At 38.8% G+C, this 20,072-nt stretch overlaps 1 protein-coding gene across 1 annotated transcript in view; it reads left to right on the forward strand.

Annotated features, from left to right (window-relative positions):
- The window catches only part of NIBAN1 (niban apoptosis regulator 1), a 161,668-nt gene that overhangs the window by 118,168 nt on the left and 23,428 nt on the right, over positions 1 to 20,072 (forward strand). The window contains exons 6-8 of the mRNA XM_037825176.1: positions 3,218 to 3,333; positions 8,749 to 8,853; positions 9,156 to 9,318. Of these exons, the coding sequence (XP_037681104.1) occupies positions 3,218 to 3,333; positions 8,749 to 8,853; positions 9,156 to 9,318 (384 nt within the window). The remainder of the gene's footprint in view (positions 1 to 3,217; positions 3,334 to 8,748; positions 8,854 to 9,155; positions 9,319 to 20,072) is intronic.

Below are 20,072 nucleotides of genomic sequence, written 5' to 3' on the forward strand. Positions count from 1 at the left end.
TGGAAATATTTAAGCTGAGGCTGGACAAATGTCTGTCTGGGATTCTGGGATTCTGAAGGACCCCAGCTTTGGTCAAGAGCTTGGGGTAGGTGAATTTTAAGATGTCTTCAACTCTCATAGTCTGTAATTTAAGTAAGCATGTATGCCAAGGCTGCTTATGACATGCCAGAGCCATTTTTTCTACTTTTGGCTCTGATACTGACCAGCTGCGTGACCTTCAGCCAAGAAATTAGTTGTTTCTTGCTCCAGTTTCCTCATCCATAAAATGAGGGAGCTGAATTTAATGATGTCTAAGTTGCTTCTTAGCATGTCTGTCTCCTTGAGCATCCTCATTATGACAGTGTGTTGGAAAAGTAGAGTTTGTGTTGATATCTGCCATTTTTCTAAGTCTGCCTACAGGGAGGAACCTTGAAGACCAAAAACCATTGTTGATACTTGGTGCCATTGAACTAAACTCTCAGTTTGCTTGTTGGAAGGAGAAAGAGTGATCATGCACCTGGAATGTGTTTCCTATGAGATCTGTGGCAGGAAGTTGATCACATAACTAATCATCTGGTTTCTCTCAAACACCTGTATGTTCTGAGTTCAGCAGTGCCTTTGCAAACAACTGAGAAGAAATGAAGATCATATTACCATTGCAGTATAGTTTATATTTTACAAAGCAAACCTTTGTTCTTTACTTCCTTAATGATCTGGCAATTGCTATTGAGTTTTGTGTATACTCATAAGAACAAGTATTTATAAAGCAGTTTACCCTGTGGCAGATGCTGTTCTAAAAGTGTTTTGTTTTGTTTTTTTTAATATCAATTAACCCATTTAATTAGTTTATAAGCTGAAAATCTGATGAGTTGGGAGGTGATTTCTCTTGGGGAAAGAGAGTAGTTAAAATCCAGTTTACGTCTGTCTTAATGGTAGAGTCCAGAATTCAGATCCATGTCTCATTCTTTTAGGTTCCGTTGCTGATGTTCTATTGCTGTAATTTCCTTTGTGGTATATGTGATTATTAATACTTCTCTGTCTATATTAAGGTGCCTTCTGTCCACCGCTATTACTTTCTAGCTCCCTTATTCCTTCTTATACTTCTTTCTGACTCCTTCATCGTCTCCAAATTCCATTTCTTCAATTTTTTTCCCAAGGAAGGTGTTTTAAAATGCGACCATCAGTGAGAGTGTCATTGTTTGCTTTGATAGAGATATAGAAGTTATGGACAGGATTTCAAATACCTGCTCCAGCTACTGAAGATAGCAGGGGAAGAAATAAGTAAATGTATGCTTCTTGTAAGGACATGAAGAATTTAAAACTTCATTTCTGGGATTGTGGTTCTGGCTGTAATCAGTCCATCCAAGTACAGTACCACATTTTTCTTCCATCTCTTTGTTTCCTTAGGTTGGAAATAAGAGCAGCTGTTAAAAATAAGAACACATGAGTCAATCTGGAATCCCAGTGTAGTAATTACAGTTTCCATTTCAATTGGCAAAGTCCCTTCCAGTGTGCTGAGCCCCATATTCACAGCCCCCTTGTGGGAAAGACTTTACTGATAGTGTTGTCAATTTTATACCAAGACTTTAATTTTTTGTTTTCCAAACCTCTAAGATTAAACACTAAATCAGTTGCCAAGCCAAGCAAAATAACAAGGAATAAAATACTTCAGTTTAAAAACTTGATTCTTGAGACATGCCCTTTTGCTGCTTTGAATTTTGCTTTTGACCAGGTCTCTATGTTGATAATTAGAAATGTCAATTACTGTTCCACGTTTTTGAAGGTGGAACTTCTGGGCTTCATGGTGTCCTCATGGAGAATTTTCTTGAACTGTTGTAGAGGCCATGCCTTGAATTGTGTTGTTTCTTTTCCAAGTTACTGCAGCTTACAACTCAGTAAACCAATCTTAAAAGAGTCACTCATACCCTATTACCTGGTTATCACCTTTCAAAGCAGATTGATCCTCTTTTAGTTCTGCTCAGTTCCTCCTATCAGCCATTCATCCCTTGACAGAGCAATCACACTGCTTATGGCCTTTTGGTCCCCAAAATGAATCAGATGCCTTCAACTGACCAATGTATTATTGACCTATAAATGCAGATCAGTGCTGCTGGCAAGAGAATGTTGTGTCCTTCGGGGGAGTGGGGGGAGACAGGAGACTCGGCCTTTTCATTTACTTTTTCCACATTATTTCTCCTTCTTAAGACTTGATTTCTTTATTGTTAGATACGAATATTTCTAAAGTTCCTTTTTCACTAAGATTTCTATACTTCTGTTATCCCTAGGTCTCCAAGACCTACTTTTATGTGTTAGAAATATAGACATTTGTAAGCATGATGGGATTCTGGGAAGGCCACTCAACCTCAGCTCCCCAGACCACACCTAAAATCCTATCTTTAGAATGTCATTCCTTCGTGGTAGGATATTACCTTTTCATCCAATACATTTGGAGGGGTAAGCGCATAAATTGTAGTGAGGCAGTATAGTGTACTTAATAGCACAGGCTCTGGGGTCAGACTGCCTGAGATCACACCTTGGCTCTGCCACTCACCAGCTGTATGACTTTAAAATTAATTTATCCTTCTGTGCCTTAGTCTTCTTATCTGTAAAATGGGGATGATAATATTCATTTCAGGAGTTTTAGTGAGGTTTCAATGAGATATGTAAAGTACTTAGAAAGTATCTTACTATATTAGTGTTAGCTATTATTGTCAGCCATTTTTTTCACTTCAGAAAAAAATAATATGTAATGTTGATATCTTTTGACAGAAAGATTAGATCAGGTCACAAAGAAATTAGAGTTTTTTGTGTTTGTTTGTTTGTTTGTTTCTCCAGGAAACAGGGAGGGGGTGATCTTGACACACGAGGCACTGTGAAGGAATGGCCTGCCTGTGTCAGTTCTTATGGTTGGTAGCATAAGGCCACTGGGTGCCTGAGGGTAAGGAGGGGAGCATACACAAGCCAGAGAAAATGGGATGGACCTGTTCTATTCTGACCAGAATGTCCAGTCACTGATAAAATCAATTAGCTAGTGTGGTGAGCAAGTAATATAATGTATACCTACAAATGAACATTGAATTTAATACTTGCTTAACTTTTTCTGTGTCTTGTAATTCCATCCCTTGTAATATTCTGGTAATGCTAGGTCCATGAACTTAAAGAACGTTGGAAAAATGTAAAATAAAGTGTTTTTTGTTTGTTTGTTTGTTTTGCTAAATGCCCTTGCCTCTTTCCTTAGATTACACGAAGCAGATGACATTTGAAGCCCAAGCCTTTTTAGAAGCTGTGCAATTCTTCCGGCAGGAGAAGGGTCACTATGGCTCATGGGAAGTGATCACTGGGAATGAAATCCAGGTAAATCAGGGCCCAGAATTTCAAATGCTCTCTGTGTCTGGGTGGTAGGAGGTAAGAATCATTTTAGCAAGAAAACAAACACAGAAAATGTTGCAAGAATGGAAGATATGATTTCACTGGCCATTTTTCTCAATTTTTAGAATCATTTGGTCAGCAAGGTATAGAGTACCTTACCATGGCAGCCAGAGACACTCCACAAGGGAGAGAGCTGCTTATGTTGTTTTGTTTTGTTTTCAGTATAAAAAAATGATTATTCTCTCAAATGACCTCATGCTTCCAGAGGAGAAGCAAATGTGAGCAGCACTGGTGTAGTGGGAGAGTTTCTTGGGGCTCTAGAGTCAGCAGGCTTGGATTTAAATCTGGAATTTTATTTAACTTTTTTCAGTCTCAGCTTACTCCTCTGAAAAAAAAAAAAAATGAGAAGAATAATGCTTACCTTGCAGGGTTGAGAGAATTAAATGAGATGTTGTCAGTAAAGTATTTGGCACACAGTTGGAGCTCATTATCTACCGAATGATATAGCAATGAAATGATTCATGGAAGCGAGTTTAAAAAGCATTAAGAAGTTTTCTATACATTTCATTTGCCTGTTGTAATTTTCTTTCCTCCATGGGCCATTATAATTCCCCTTGATCCTGATTAAGTGCCAGTCATGTATCTAAACACTTCAGCAGGTGTGGTCCCAGGGGCAATGTTACAAGTCTCCAAAGGAAACCGTGTCTCATGACGTGATCCCCGATTCAGCTAAGAAGCGGGGACTGGGTAGGTAGGGGCATTATTTAATTACAGACACAGTGTCCAAGAATGCTGTTCTGTTCTTCCTTTCCACATCCCCCAGAGTGCCTCTTTTGGGGTCTTTGAAATTTGTTATTAAGAAACAGCATTTGGAAGATGTCGGATGGCAACATGCCTCTCTATGGACATTAAACATCTAAGCCGGAAACATTTTCTAATGATGATGGGTCTGTTGTTTATTGTTTTACCATATCACTCAGAATCTTCTTTTTTTGGATGATTCTAAACTCATTTGTTTCTCATCCTGAGACTTATTCCAGAATGTTCACTAATTCTTGGTTTCTGATATTTTTGGAAACATCCATTTATATAGTACTTATGCCAAAAAGAAAAATGAAAATACAGAAGAAGAGGCAGAAGCATTTGACACAGCTTGGCCTATCAGAAAACATGTTTGATAGATAAACCAGTATTAAAATGCCTTTGAGTGATAATTTATAATGTCTAAATCTTAATTATATCTCTTTGTTTTATCAAATTTATGAGGTGGGTAGGACAGTTATTATTATTTCCATCGAGTAAATAAGAAAACTGAGGGAGGCACATAGAAATTGAGCAACTTTCCCAGTTTTGTTGAGTCAGCCACTGTTTATTGAGCACCTACTGTAAGCCAGGTACTACGCCAGATGCTAGTGATACAGGGATGGACAAGGCAGAATGACCCTGCTCTGGGGAGCTCATAGCTCACATGCTAAGTTGACATATGGCAAAGGAAATGAAGCTTCTGACTCCTGGGCTGATGAAAGATCAACACCAATGTTGGAATATACTAAGTTACACATTTATTCAGCTATGCCACTTGCTTTATTTTTTCTTTCACCTGAAATCTCCTATCAGCACACATTCCTCCACAATGCCATGAGAGCTGGTACTTAATAAATATTTTCTGGTAGGTTAGATATTGAGTTTGTCATGGTTTCTTTTGTTTGCTTTCTACTTTTTGCTTTTGGCCACAGGGTACTAAGTGCTGAAAGGTACAAGAGAACAAAATGACACCTTCCTTGCTATCATGGTGATATACATATAAAATATCCTGAGGACACGGCAACATTGTGTATGTGTGTGGGTGTATAGATGGGTCTGTATATATATGGATATCATGGAGGATTAGCATGGAGCAGTCATGTGAGAGGCTCGTTTTACAGTATAAAAAAATACCATAAGCAGAAAAACAAAACGAAACAAAAGCAGAGATAAGTAAAAACTAGAGTTATCAAGGGACCCAATGGGAAGCCTTGCTCTCCCAGAAATTTGAGTATCTTTGGTGAAATCACAAACTCATAAAAGTTGAGTGCTGAAACAGCATTTCAAAATTATTTGAGCAGCACTCTCTAGATGAGAAAAAGGATGCTCAGAGAGGTTAGAAGGCTTGGCTGAAGTTGCAAGGCCAGCCTGTGAAAAAAATGCATTTTCAACCATATCAGGCTCTCCTTGGAGAAGCTGATAAAAAGGAATTGGCTTGCAAAGCTTTCCTGTGTGGGGTTTGGTAAGGACTACATCTCCTAATAAACTATGGATGTGAAGCTTAGCAATAAAGCAAGGTTTATCCTAAAGTTCACAGAAAATAGTGATCAGGGGTCCAAAGAAGCTACCAAGTAAAGAAAGTGACAGCGTAACTGAGTTTGAGAATAAGACATCTTTAAAAGCACTGGCTTTATTTGCAATTTTTCTTCACGTCTGCTAAGAACTTAATCATCACATTACCTGAACCCCCTACCATGTATTCAGAAGATTTCCAATCTTGTTATATTATTATTTTTATAGGAATGACTCGGCAATTAGGGCATGCCGTCAAGGTGATGGTTATTTTAGGCAATTGCCCAAGCAAAGCTAATATCTTGGAATTAACTTGCCTGAAAGACTGTTAAGGTAAAAATATTTGCATACCAGTAAAAATATCAATATGTTTTCTATTTGTCAATATAAATGTATCAAATGAGATCATGAGGGAAAGTAGTTTGCAAAACATAAAATACTCTACAGTTACTTGGGTTATTTATTTTTGCCTTTAAATTAACCACATGGGCCCAAGAGAGTAATTCATAATTCTCCAGACCAGGGTGGGTTCAAGATAAAAAATCTATCTCCATTTTTTTAGGCCTTGTCCATACCTTCTGGACTTGTCTTTTGTCTAATAACACTGAATATGGCCCCTATAAAGGGATTGTTTCACCCACAACCACTTAGCAACCCAAAGGGCATGGGGTCAAGGACCAGGTCAGACCATGGGGCCTCCCTCAGGAGGGGGGGCAGGCTCTGAACCTCACACCTTCCTCACAACTTCAGTATCCAAAAGGTAGCCGTGTGGCAAGGCCTTGGGGGTGAGCCTGGGCTTGTTGGTTTAACCAACCTAACTGGCATGTTTGGTTTCTTGTATGCATGGTGGAATTAAAAAAAGTAATAATCTCTACATCCCAGCATGTTAAATTTGCATATCCCCTATCCCCACCCCACTGTTTCTTTTTTGTTGAGCAAAGTGATATTTTCAAGCCCTTTGTGGTAAAGCTCAGTAGATCTTATGTTGAGGAGAGGAGGATGGGGAACCCCTTAATTATTACCATTTATTTATCAAATTAGCTACTTTTCCTAGAATATTCCACGGGCTTGGGACCCTGCTCTGGAGAGCTGACCAAGATAGGGGTTCCTAGAGTGGACCCTGGGCAGGGAAGGGGCAGCATAGGGTCAGGGTGAGAGACTGGAGGTTAGAGGAAGAGGATGGTGGAATTGGGATGAGACACAGTGGGGCTTCAGCACCCAGAGGCTCTGCCTGTCCTGTGGCTATTTCCAAAGTCTCACTTCCTGCAACCCACAACCACTTCTTTTTTCTTTGAAAAGCATTTTTCCTTTTCAAAATTCCCTAAGTTGTAAAATAAAACCAAATTTCTTGGAACATTGTATGAGAAAGACTAAAAGAAGACAATAAACCCACCCCAATGGGACATTCTCTTTCTTTGGCCTTTGTATAGCCTTTTCATTTTTTTAAACTCCTTTCTCACTTAGGCTCAAATTCAAACCAAACTCTGCATGGGATGATTTAGGACAGTTATTAGGATTCTTGAATTTAATACTTTTTAGACCCACTGATTTTTAGTTCTGACTTCTGGCTCCATTGCCCTCTTAACTCACTCTCCCCATGCCACACTTTCATCACTCTTGGGCATACATGTCCCAGATAAGAACTTATTTCATAGAGCAGAATGAGAGTCCATGGATTATTAATTATTTACTTGAATCTAATTGTCAGACCTGCCAATTTCCGTGGAGCTTGTACATGTCAAGTTCCTCTTAAACTCATCATCAGAAAATAGTGGGCTGGCTCTAGACTGCCCCCAGAGAATGGTTAAGAAAGATAAAAACATCCCCACCAAGAAATTACTAAGACTAGTGGATACCTCATCCCCACTGTCATCATTGTCATACCACACAGTTCCTCACCACAGAGGACAGGAGCCCACTGCCTGCCCTGAGCTGAGCAGCCCTTTCTCCCAAGATCCTACAGAACAGCTGAGTGGATGGTTTGCCCACCCTCCACCCTGGGAGTGATCCCGTTTAGTTCAGCTCACACATTGCGCTCTGCTCCAACACAGCTCTGGTGAAAGACAAAATCCAGTGAGCTCATGAGTTTTTCCACAAGCGTAAGGCTGACCTCAGAGACCTCAGAGAAAATCTTTCTTAATTCCCGAGGCTTAATTTGAAGTTTTATGAGAAGGGAGAAGGAGAAGGTCATTATTTTAGACAAATATTATTTTGAATTCGATGAACAGATGTCTCAAGTGATTCTCCACTTTTCCTGCCTCCATTCCCAAAACTCCTCTTGTCTTTTATAAATCTTAGTCTGCAGCCTGACATCAGAAGCTGAGCTGTGAGCCTGAAAAGGCTCATGGTAAAAGTGAATCTGAACAGCAAAGCTGTTTGAATTCAGGGTGGGGGCTAGTAAAGAAGGAGGGGCAGTGTTATGTGGAAGACTGCAATGAGTGGACATGTAGAAATACTGCTCAAATTCAAAAGAATCATTTTCATGAAACAAATATTTTGGATAGCTTTAGGAACAATTTGTTTTTAATTTGAAAATTTAGACCCCCTGAATTCTGCTCAGCCCACAAATATTCAATTGTCCCAAAGTATTTTTACTCCCCCTGCCCTTTGTTTAAAGAGGATGGAAGTGGAGTTCAGGGGATAGGGACAAAGAGCATGAAGATGCATGGATCCCAGGGGAGCTCAAGTGCAAGGGACACAGACTAGGATTCAAGCCACCACAACCGAGCCTGACTTACTTTATGATTTTGCTAAGGATGCCTTTATCCATAACTCAGTTTTCCTCTGTTATCCAAAATGCATTGAGTTCTTCTAGTTTGAATTTGAGGAATTAGTCCTTTCCAAATGGGCAAACGTGTAATCCAGATGTTGTTATTCTTTGTGGATGTTTAAGAATATTTACACTCCAAGATTGTCTAAATAGATACTTCTCTGGCCTCAGTACCAGGGTTTAAGCTATAAGATTAATCTTACGGATTTTACATAACCTGGACAATCTTATGTTGCCCAGGATAGGGACAGCCAGCTCAGATTTAGCCCATTACAACTGACTGACCGACTCTTGGGCTCTCTTCCGCACTGCAGATCCTGAGTAACCTGGTTATGGAGGAGCTCCTGCCAACCCTCCAGATGGACCTTCTGCCTAAAATGAGGGGGAAAAAGAATGACAGAAAGAGGACCTGGTTCAGTGTAAGCAGTGATTTTGCCCTGCAACTGTGCTGCTCAAAGTGAAATTTCCCGCTTCCCTTTATAGGACAGCTTCTCTTTCTTAATAATTCCTTCCCTGGGTGGAGAACTGCCTACTTTGAATCTGCTCAGTCTCACTTACGTGAGAACTAATCCAGACTCAAACTTTGAAAGAAAAATTAGAATGTGTGTGCAGTTTTGTTTATGTTACGATGGTGTCTGATAAACTCTCATCCCTCTACTTGTCTCTTGTCAGGTGCTTATACATGACAGAGCCCTGATTTATGAGTTATTCCCTATTGCAGCTCCTCGAGGAGGCCTACAACCTCGTTCAGCATCAAGTTTCAGAAGGATTAAGTGCCTTGAAGGAGGAATGCAGGACTCTGACAAAGGGCCTGGAAGGAACAATCCGTTCAGACATGGATCAGATTGTGAACTCAAAGAACTTTTTAATTGGAAAGATCAAAGGTCAGTGGAGATAATCCATGCTCCGACAAATTAAACAAACTGTTCATTTGGGGGATCTACTGCATAGTTAAAATACATGGTTTCAGAGGAGAATTAAGCTGGGAAATTGGGAAGGGACGATAAGGAGCTTGCCAGAGGTGCTGTAAAGGCCTGAAACTGCCCACGGAAGCTGCAGAAGCTTACAGCAGAGGAAATTTTGTTCCTTGTCTGTGGTGGTGCTTGTGTATTCTGAAACTGCCTCTACTTTCCACATTATAGCACCTCTTTAACTGAATTAAAATGGCCTTTGCCTCTGCCCCGTCTCTGCTGGAGGCTCCCCAGGAATAGAGTCGCGTTTTCATAGTTCACTCAGGTATACCCAGTGCCTAATACCAGGCATGTACAGGCTCTCCGTGAATCTTTGAACCAGTGAATAAGTGGATTTTCCCTTAGGAAAGCCCACATTATTGGCATGGAGTCGATAAATCTGGATTCTAACCCCAAGTCCAACATTAGCCAGTCGTGTTCTTTGGCAGATGCTTGGGCAAAGGACTTCTCTGTGCCTTAGTGTCCTCATCTGAAAACTGGAGGATCTGCAAGAGCAGGTCAGCAAACCAGCCCATGGGCCAAATCCAGCCTGCCACCTGTTTTGGTAAATAAGGCTTTATTGGAACACACCTATACCCATTCACTTATGTATTGTCTGGGGTGCTTTCATGCAGAATTGAGTAGTTGGAACAGAAGCCTTATGGACAGGACAGTAAAGCCGCAAATATTTTCTGTCTGTCCCTTGATAGAAAAAGTTTGTCTATCCCCTCACAAGAGGCCTTAGATGACCTCCAAGGAATTCTACAAGACAAAAATTCTCTGCTTCTCCACTCTTTCTGGGTCCCCCACATCCCAACAAATACACCAACATTGAATGTCACTTCAGAGGAAAACAGGCCAGCCCATCTGTGATTGTTTATATAGTCACTTCTCAGATTATTCACTCCTTCACTCACCCCTCACTCCCTCTTTGATTCATTCAGACATATTTACTATGTACTTACTGAGCAAGGTGCTAGAGCTTTAGCAGTGAACAGGGAGGACCCAGTTCCTGTACTCTTAAGGCTTATAGACTAATAGGTGATTGTCTGCTTGAGAGGTCATTCTTTGTGAGTCAGAATCTCCTCGTGCTGTAGCCCTGCTGGCTTCAGGGCTCCATAGAACGGGTCCTGCTGAGAGGAGATTGCAGGAGGCTTAACTACAGCAAGAGTGTGCGTGTCTGTGTTATCTGTTTGTGTTTACTCAAATTGTGGCTAGCTCAACAGATGAGAACACTGAGACAGAGATTAAGTAAAAGAGATTAACTAATTTGCCCAGGATTCCCAAGCTAGTGTGGCAGAATCAAGGCTCAGCTGAACTAGCTCCAGCACTTACTTTCTTAATCCCTGTGCTCAACTGCCTCTCGACAGCCACCTTAGTTTCAGTAATGTGTGTAAATTCGTGTGTCACAACATAATATCACCACAGCAGTCTGTATGCTTGAAAAATAGCAGGGTATACGTGTGTGGGATGTGAAATTTATTCAGCCCACAAGGAAGCATCCACAGACCACAGTTCAGGAAGCACTGTGGTGATTCCAGGACGTGAGGCACCCCTGAGTGGGTAAAATTTGAAACGAGCCTTGAAGAAGTGAGTACTTTGTTAACAAGCAGAGGTGGATGAAGCAAGGCACAAGTGAAAAGAGTACTGAGCATAAAGGTGCAGTGAGGGGGCCAGGGCACACTGTGGAAAATAGGGCATTGGTGGGAGATCAGGCAGAGAGCGGAGCAGCCACAGCAGGTACTTTCCCTCCCACACCCATTCCCTGTGTCAGACTGCACCCGCACCCTGCCGGTCAAAGCAGCAAGCAGTTGCTAAACCTTTCCTTTATGTTAGCAGTGCCCATTAGCAGTGCTCATGATTCTGAAATTTTAGTCACATGCTTTTCAAATAGTTCTTCTCTCAAGGTTAATTAATTTGAAGGGGTTGTTTATTCTATTAGGAAACAATTTTGCATCTTGGTAGCAAGAAAGTCATTTTTAGAAAATTCATTCATTGTTTCATTTTGGAATCAACCAATTGAAAGACTTTTTCCCAAACACCTGTATGACCTATTTAATGCTTTTTAAAATTGCTTTTACTACAGGAGTTGTAGGTTTACAGAAAATTCATGGAGAAAATACATAATTCCAATATAGCCCCTGTATCATGAATACTTTATACTACTGTGGTACCTTTGTTACAATTGATGAAACAATATTATAATTATACTATTAAACCCATGTTTACTGTTTGTGTTGTACAATCTTGTGGTATTTTTTTAAAAAAATAATTCTGGTAACATATATAAAACCTAAATTTCCCCCTTTTAACCACATTCAAATAAATAATTCAGTGGTGTTCATTACATTCACAATGTTGTACTACTTTCACCATCATCCATTACCAAACTTTTTCATCACCCCAAACAGGCACTCTGTACCAATTAAACATTACTTCCCATTCTCTCCCACATTCCTACCCCTAATTAACCTGTATTCTAGTTTCTGACTCTATGAATTTGCTTATTCTTATTCATATCAGTGGGATCATAAGTATTTGTCTTTTTGTGTCTGGTTTATTTGTCTTCAAGGTTCATCCATGTTGTTGCATGTCTCAGAACTTCATTCCTTTTATATGGCTAAGTAATATTCCATTGTGTGTATATACCGTATTTTATTTATCCTTTCATCAGTTGATAATACTTGGGAAGTTTCCATCTTTTGGAAATTTTGAATAATGCTGCTATGCAGATATCGTTCAAGTCCCTGCTTTCAATTCTTTTGGGAATATACCTAGCAGTGAGGATTGCTGGGTTGTATGGTAATTCTATTCTTAACTTTCTGAGGAACTGACAAACTGATTTCCACAGCAGCTGCAACATTTTACATTCCCACCAACAATGAACAAGTGTTCCTGTTTCTCCACATCTGCTCCAATACTTGTTATTTTCCATTTTTAAAAAAATAGTAGCCATTCTAGTGGGTGTGAAATGGTATCTTATTGTGGTTTTGATTTGCATTTCCCTAATAGCTAAATGATGCTGAGCATCTTTTCATGTACTTATTGGCCATTTGTAGCTCTTTGAAGAAATGTCTGTTCAAGACTTTTGCCCGTTTGTCATTTGTGTTGTTTGACTTTTTGTTGTTGAGTCACAGGGTTTCTTTATGTAGTCTGGATATTAAACCCTTACTGATGTGATTTCCAAATAATTCTGTATTTTGCCTTTTTATATTCATGATGAAGTCTTTTGATGCACAGAAGTTTTAATTTTGATGAAGTCCTATTTATTCTATTTTTTCTTTTGTTATTGGTGCTCTTAAAGTCTAAGAAACCATTGCCTAACACAAGGTCCTGAAGATGCTTCCCTTTTCTTCCAGTTTTTTTTTTTTTTTTTTTTTTTTTTTTTGACTCTTACTTTTAGGTCTTTGATTGTTTTTGAGTTAATATTTGTTTATGGTATAAGACAGGGGTTTACTTTCATTCTTTGCATATGGTATACAGTTTTCCAGCACTATTTGTTGAAAAAAATTGAAGACAAATTTCCCTATTGAGTGGCCTTGGCAGCCTTCTCAAAAATCAATTGGCCATGGATGTGAGGGTCTGTTTCTGAATTCTCAACTCTATGGTTTATATGTCAGTCCTTGTGCCTGTACCATGCTGTTTTTTTTTAATTGAGATTGATCACATACCATACAATTATCCAAAGATTCAAAGTGTACAATCAATTGTCCCTGGTACCATCATACAGCTGTGCATCAACCACCACAATTAATTTTTTTTTCAATTTTTAGAACATTTTCATTACTCCAGAAAAGAAATAAAGACAAAAAAAGGAAACTCAAATCCTCCCATAACCCTAACCACCACCCCTCCACTATTGATTCATAGTATTGGTATAGTACATTTGTTACTGTTGATGAAAGAATGTTAAAATACCACTAACTGTAGTATATAGTTTGCAATAGGGATATATTTTCCTATATGCCCCTCTATTATTAACTTCTAGTTATAGTGTCATACGTCTATTCTAGTTCATGAGAGAGATTTCTAATATTTGTGCAGTTAATCACAGACATTGTCCACCACAAGATTCACTGTTTTATACATTCCCATCTTTTAACCTCCAACTTTCCTTCTGTTGACATATGTGACTCTGAGCTTACCCTTTCCACCACATTCATAGACCATTCAGCACTGTTAGGTATTCTTACAACATGCTACCATCACCCCTGTCCATTTCCAAACGTTTAAGTTCACTCTAGTTGAACATTCTGCTCATAATAAGCAACCACTCCCCATTCTTTAGCCTCCTTCTATATCCTGATAACTTATATTTCATGTATGTGAGTTTACATATTATAATTAGTTCATATCAGTGAGACCCTGCAATATTTGTCCTTACGTTTCTGTCTTATTTCACTCAGTATAGTGCCCTCAAGGTCTCAAGGTTTCTTCATCAACCATGTTTTTTTAAGATGGTTTTGTTCACATACCGTACATTCCATCCTAAGTAAACAATCAGTGGTTCCCTGTGTAGTCACGTATTTATGTATTCACCACCATCACCACTATCTATATGAGGACAGCTCCATTTCTTCCATAAAAAAGGAGGACAAGTCAAAGAAGGTAGAGAGACAAAAGAAAAAGAAAAAGAAAGAAAAAAATGACAGCTAGGAAGCAACAAAAGGAAAGATAGCATTAAACTAAAGTAGAATAAAGAGTCAGACAACATCCCCAATGCCAAGAGTCCCATTCCCTCCCCTGTGTCCCCCCCATATGCATTTAGCTTTGGTATATTGCCTTTGTTACATTAGAGGAAGCATAATACAATGTTTCTGTTAATTATAGTCTCTAATTTGCATTGATTGAATTTTTCCCCAATCCCACCCTATTTTTAACACCTTGCATGTTAACATTCATTTGTTCTCCCTCGTGCAAAAACATATTTGTACCTTTTATCACAATTGCTGAGCACCCTAGGTTTCACTGAGTTATACAGTCCCAGTCTTTATCTTTCCTCTTTCCTTCTGGTGTCCCACATGCTCCTAACCTTCCTCTTTCACCCATACTCACAGTCATCTTTGTTCAGTGTACTTACATTGCTGGGCTACTGTCACCCAAAATTGTGTTCCAAACCTCTCACTCCTGTCTTTTCCTTTCTGTCTGTAGTGCTCCTTTAGTATTTCCTGTAGAGCAGGTATCTTGTTCACAAACTCTGTCATTGTCTGTCAGAGAATATTTTAAGCTCCCCCTCATATTTGAAGAACAGTTTTGCCAGATATAGGATTCTTGGTTGGTGGTTTTTCTCTTTCAGTATCTTAAATATATCACCCCACTTCCTTCTTGCCTCCATGGTTTCTATTGAGAAATCTGCACATAGTCTTATCAAGCTTTCTTTGTACGTGATGGGTCACTTTTCTCTTGCTGCTTTCAGGATTTTCTCTTTATCTTTGATGTTTGATAGTCTGATTATTTAGTGTCTTGGCATAGGCCTATTCAGATCTGTTCTGTTTGGGGTATGCTACGCTTCTTGGATCTGTAATTTTATGTCTTTCGTAAGAGATGGGAAATTTTCATTTCCTCTATTATTACTTCTACCCCTTTTCCCTTCTTTTCTCCTTCTGGGACACCCATGACACATACAGTCCTGCATTTCGTGTTGTCATTCAATTCCTGGAGAGGTTGCTCATTTTTTTCCATTCTTTTCTCCATCTTTTCTTCTTGTGTAGGCTTTCAGGTGTCTTGTTCTCCAGTTCCTGAGTGTTTTCTTCTCCCTCTTGAGATCTGCTGTTGTATATCTCCATTGTGTCTTTCATCTCTTGTGTTGTGCCTTTCATTTCCATAGATTATGCCAGTTATGTTTTCGAACTTTTGATTTCTACCTTATGTACACCCAGTGTTTTCATTATATGCTTCATCTCTTTCGCCATATCATCCCTAAACTTTTTGAATTGATTTAGCATTAATTGTTTCAATTCCTGTATCTCAATTGAAGTGTAAGTTTGTTCCTTTGACTGGGCCATAACTTCATTTTTCTTAGTGTAGGTTGTAGTTTTCTGTTGTCTAGGCATCTGTTTTCCTTGGTTACCCCAATCAGGTTTTCCCAGACCAGAACAGGCTCAGGTCTCACAAGGAGGCAATAGTATCAGAGTTCCCTGAGGGAGTGTCTTAGAAGATTGATGCACCCTGTGAGGCCTCAATCCACTGTGCTTTTCTGCCCAGCAGGTGGCACCTGTCAGCCTGTCACTCCTGACTGGTTTAAGGAGGTGTGGCCCAAGGCTGTTTTCCCCCAGGCTCTGCGATTGGGTTCTGAATGGAAGGTGGGTAGCAGAGCTTGGCACCACCTCTTTCCTCTTAGGGAAGATATACTCCCTAGGGAGATATCATTTGCATTTGAATTGTCTCTCTGACTCTGCTATCTCCACCCTTGTCTGGGTCAGAGCACTGGGCAGTGAAAATGCCTGAGGTTTTGTCCACTGAGCTGAAAAAGGGACAGAAAGCCCCCTTTCAGGGCCTGACCATGGGCACCCTCAGTTTCACCCACCGGCCAGAGACAGTACCTGGTCCTCTGGGCTTCCCCTCCCTCCCAGAGAGGTCCTTCAGCTCTCCAAGGTCAGTCATCACCAAAAGCCTCTCTCTGCTTGTTGGGGGTTCATAGCTTGTATTGAACAATCAACATTTGTTAATTAAAACCTCAGTTGGAGCTGGACTGAGGTATATTCATTTGTTCAGAGAGTGCTGCTCTCTACCACAGCGAGGCTTTGCAGTTCAGGCTGCCATGGGAGAGGGGCTCTTAGTGCAGGTCCGCAGTTTTTACTTACAGATTTTGTGCTGCAATCTCTGGCATTCCTCCCAATTCAGGTTGGTGTATGATGTATGGACTATCACATTTGTCTCCCAGCAGTTATTCCAGATTATTTACTAGTTATTCCTGGTTGCTTATTAGTTGTTCCAGGGGGACTAACTAGCTTCCACTCCTCTCTATGCTGCCATCTTCTGAAACTGTACCATGTTGTTTTGATTACTCTGACTTTGTAATTTTTTAAATTGAGAAGTGTGAGTCCTCCAACTTCATTCTTCTTTTCCAAGATGGCTCTGGCTATTCAAGGCCCCTTACCCTTCAACATAAATTTGATGATTGGCTTTTACATTTCTGCAAAGAGGGTTGGAATTTTGATTGGAATTGTTTTGAATCTATAAATTACTTCGGGTAAGATTGTCATCGTAGTCATCCAATCCATGAACACAGAATGTCTTCCCATTTATTTAGGTCTCCTTTGATTTATTTTAGCAATGTTTTGTAGTTTTCTGTGTATTCCTAGATATTTGTTTCTTTTACTTGCTACTGTAAATGGAATTTTTTCTTGATTTCTTCTTTTGATTGTTCATTGTTTGCATATAGAAACTACTGATTTGGAGGTGCCACTTTGCTGAATTAATTTATTAGCTCTAGGAGCTTTATTGTGGATTTTTCAGGATTTTCTGTATATAGGGTCTTATCATCTGCAAATAGGAAGGCTTTACTTCTTCCTTTCCAGTTTTGGATGCCTTTTAATTCTTTTTCTTGCCTAATTGCTCTAGCAAGAACTTCCAGTACAACACTGAATAACAGTGGTGACAGTGGACATCCTTGTCTTGTTCCAAATCTTAGAGGGAAAGCTTTCAGTCTTTTCACCATTAAGTAGGATGTTAGCTGTAGGTTTTTCATGAATATCCTTTATCATGGTGAGGAAGTTTCCTTCTATTCCTATTTTTCTAAGTGTTTTTATCAAGAAGGCCTGCTGGATTTCATCACATGCTTTCTCTGCATCAAGATGGTCATGTGTTTTTTTTTTTTTTGCCTTTATTCTGTTAATGTGTTGTATTGCATTAATTGATTTTCTTAGGTTTAACCACCCTTGCATACCAGGGATAAATCCCACTAGATCATGGGGTATAATCATTTTAATATGCTATTGGATTTGGTTTGCTGGTATTTTGTTGAGGATTTTTGCATCTATATTCATAAGAGATGCTGTTCTGTAATTTTCTTTTCTTGTAGTATCATTATCTGGCTTTGGTTTGAGGGTGATGTTGGCCTTGTAGAATGAATTAAGGAGTGTTCCCTCTTCAGTTTTATGGAAGAGTTTCCATTGAATTGGAGTTAAGTCTTTTTGGAATGTTTGGTAAAATTATCTTGTGAAGTCATCTGTTCCTGGGCTTTTCTTTTTGAGGAGGTTTTTATTAGATTCAGTCTCTTTACTAGTAATTCATTTGCTGAAATCTTGTATTTCTTCTTGAGTCAATGTAGATAGTTTGTGTGTTTTTAAGAATTTGTCCATTTCATCTAGGTTATCTGGTTTCTTGGCATACAGTTCAGAGGATCCTCTTATGGTCCTCTCTTTTTCTTTGTCAGTCTAGCTAGAGGTTTGTTGATTTTATTGATATTTTCAAAGAAGAAACTTTTGATTTTGTTGACTTGCTATTGTGTTGTTGTTGTTGCTGTTTTCTATTTCATTTATCTCCATGCTTATCTTTCTTATTTCCTTTCTTCTGCTCACTTTGGGATTAGTTTCTTTTTCTAGTTCTTCCAGTTTTTAGGTTGGGTCTCTGATTTGAAATCTTTCCTCTTTATTAATGTAAGTTTTTAGAGCTATAGATTTGCTTCTCAGCACTGCCTTTGCGGCATCCTGAAAGTTTTGGTATGTTGTATTTTCATTTGCATTTGCCTCAAGATATTTCCTAATTTCCCTTGTGATTTCTTCTTTAACCCATTGGTTGTTTAAGAATATGTTGATTAATTTCCATGTATTTGTGGATTTTCCATTTCTCCCTCTGTTATTGATTTCTAGCTTCATTCTTTTACGGTTGGAGGAGACACGTTGTATGATTTCGATATTTTTTAATTACTGCAACTTGTTTTGTGACCTTACATATGATCTGTACTGGAGAATGATCCATGAGCAGTTGAGGAGAATGTGTACTATTGTTGTGTGAAATGTTATATATATATGTCTGTTAGGCCTAGTTGGTTTAGAGTATCATTCAAGTCTTATATTTCTTATTGATCTTCTGACTAGATGTACTATCCATTTTTGAGAGTGGTGTGTTAAAGCCTTTTACTATTAGTGTAGAACCATCAATTTCTCCTTTCAAATCTGTCAATATTTGCTTTATATATTTTGGGGCTCCGCTGTTTGCTATATATATATATATATTTATATTTGTTACGTCTTCTTGTTGAATTGACTGCTTTATCAGTATATAATGACCTTCTCTGTCCCTAGTAACTGTTTTTTAGTTAAAGTGTATTCTATCTGATATAAGTATAGCTACTCCAGCTCTCTTTTGGTTACCACTTGCATGGCATATTTTTTTTTACCCTTTCACTTTCAGCCTACTTTTATCTTTGAATTTAAGGTGAATCTCTTGCAGACAGCATATGGTTAGGCCATGATTTTTAAATCCATTCTGCCAATGTCTGCTTTTTGACTGCAGCATTTAATTCATTTACATTTATAGTCACTCCTGATAAAGCAGGACTTTCTTTTGACATTTTGCTATTTAGCCTTTTAAATCTTATTTCTTTTTTTGTCTTCATTTCTTACACTAATGCCTACTTTTATATATATATATTTTTTTTCTGTTGTACCATATAGAGTATTTTCTCTTTTCTATTTGGATATAGTTTTCGTCTATTTTCCTTGTGGTTACCATGGGCCTAAAATTTGACATCCAATATATATAACAATTATATATTTTTTGGTACTAACTTAACTTCAGTAGCACACACATACACTTTCCCTATACCTCACCTTCCCCCACTTATTTTGTACTTGTTCCCACTTATATCTTTGTATATTGTATATCCAGAAACATAGATTCATCATTACTTTTTATACATTTGCATTTTTAGCACCTGTAGGAAGTAAGAAGTGGAGTTACATACCAAACAATATACTACAATAATACTGGCATTTATAGTTAACCAAATGATTATTTTTGCTGTAGGCCTTTATTTCTTTATGCTGCTTTGAACCACTGTCTAGTGTCCTCTCCTTTCAGTCTGAAGAGAACTCCCTTTAGCATTGCTTGTAGGGCAGATCTAGTGGTGATGAACTCCTTCAGCTTTTGTTTATCTGAGAATGTCTTTCTCTCTCCTTCATTTTTGAAAGGAAGTCTTGCCAGATATACAGTTCTTTTCTTTCAGCACTTGAAGTATTTCATCCCACTGCCTTCTTGCCTCTGTGGTTGCTGATGAGAAACTGGAACTCAGTCTAATTAGAACTCCCTTGTATATTACCTATTGCTTTTCTCTTGCAGCTTTCAGAACTCTCTCCTGTCCTTTGCATTTGATAGTGTGATTAATATATGACTGGGTATATTTTTCTTCATGTTTATCCTGTTTGGTGTTCTCTGGGCTTCATGGCTGTGCATATTCATGCTATGCAGGCATATTCTTTTGTTGACATTGGGAAGTTCTCTGTCATTATTTCTTTGAGTATTCCTTCTGCCCCTTCTCTTTTTCTTCTTCTTCTGGGACTCCCATAATGCATATATTGATAAGTCTTGGTGGTTTCCCAGAGGTGTCTTAGGTTGTTTTCACACTTTATATTTATTTTTCCTTTTTGCTTCTCAGCCTGACTCGTTTCAATTGTTTTGTCTTGGCGTTTTCTGATTGTTTCTTCTGCCAGCTCCAATCTGCTGTTAATACCCTACAGGAAATT

This window comes from Choloepus didactylus, chromosome 2 (genome assembly GCF_015220235.1).
Source record: "Choloepus didactylus isolate mChoDid1 chromosome 2, mChoDid1.pri, whole genome shotgun sequence".
Lineage (NCBI taxonomy): Eukaryota > Metazoa > Chordata > Mammalia > Pilosa > Megalonychidae > Choloepus > Choloepus didactylus.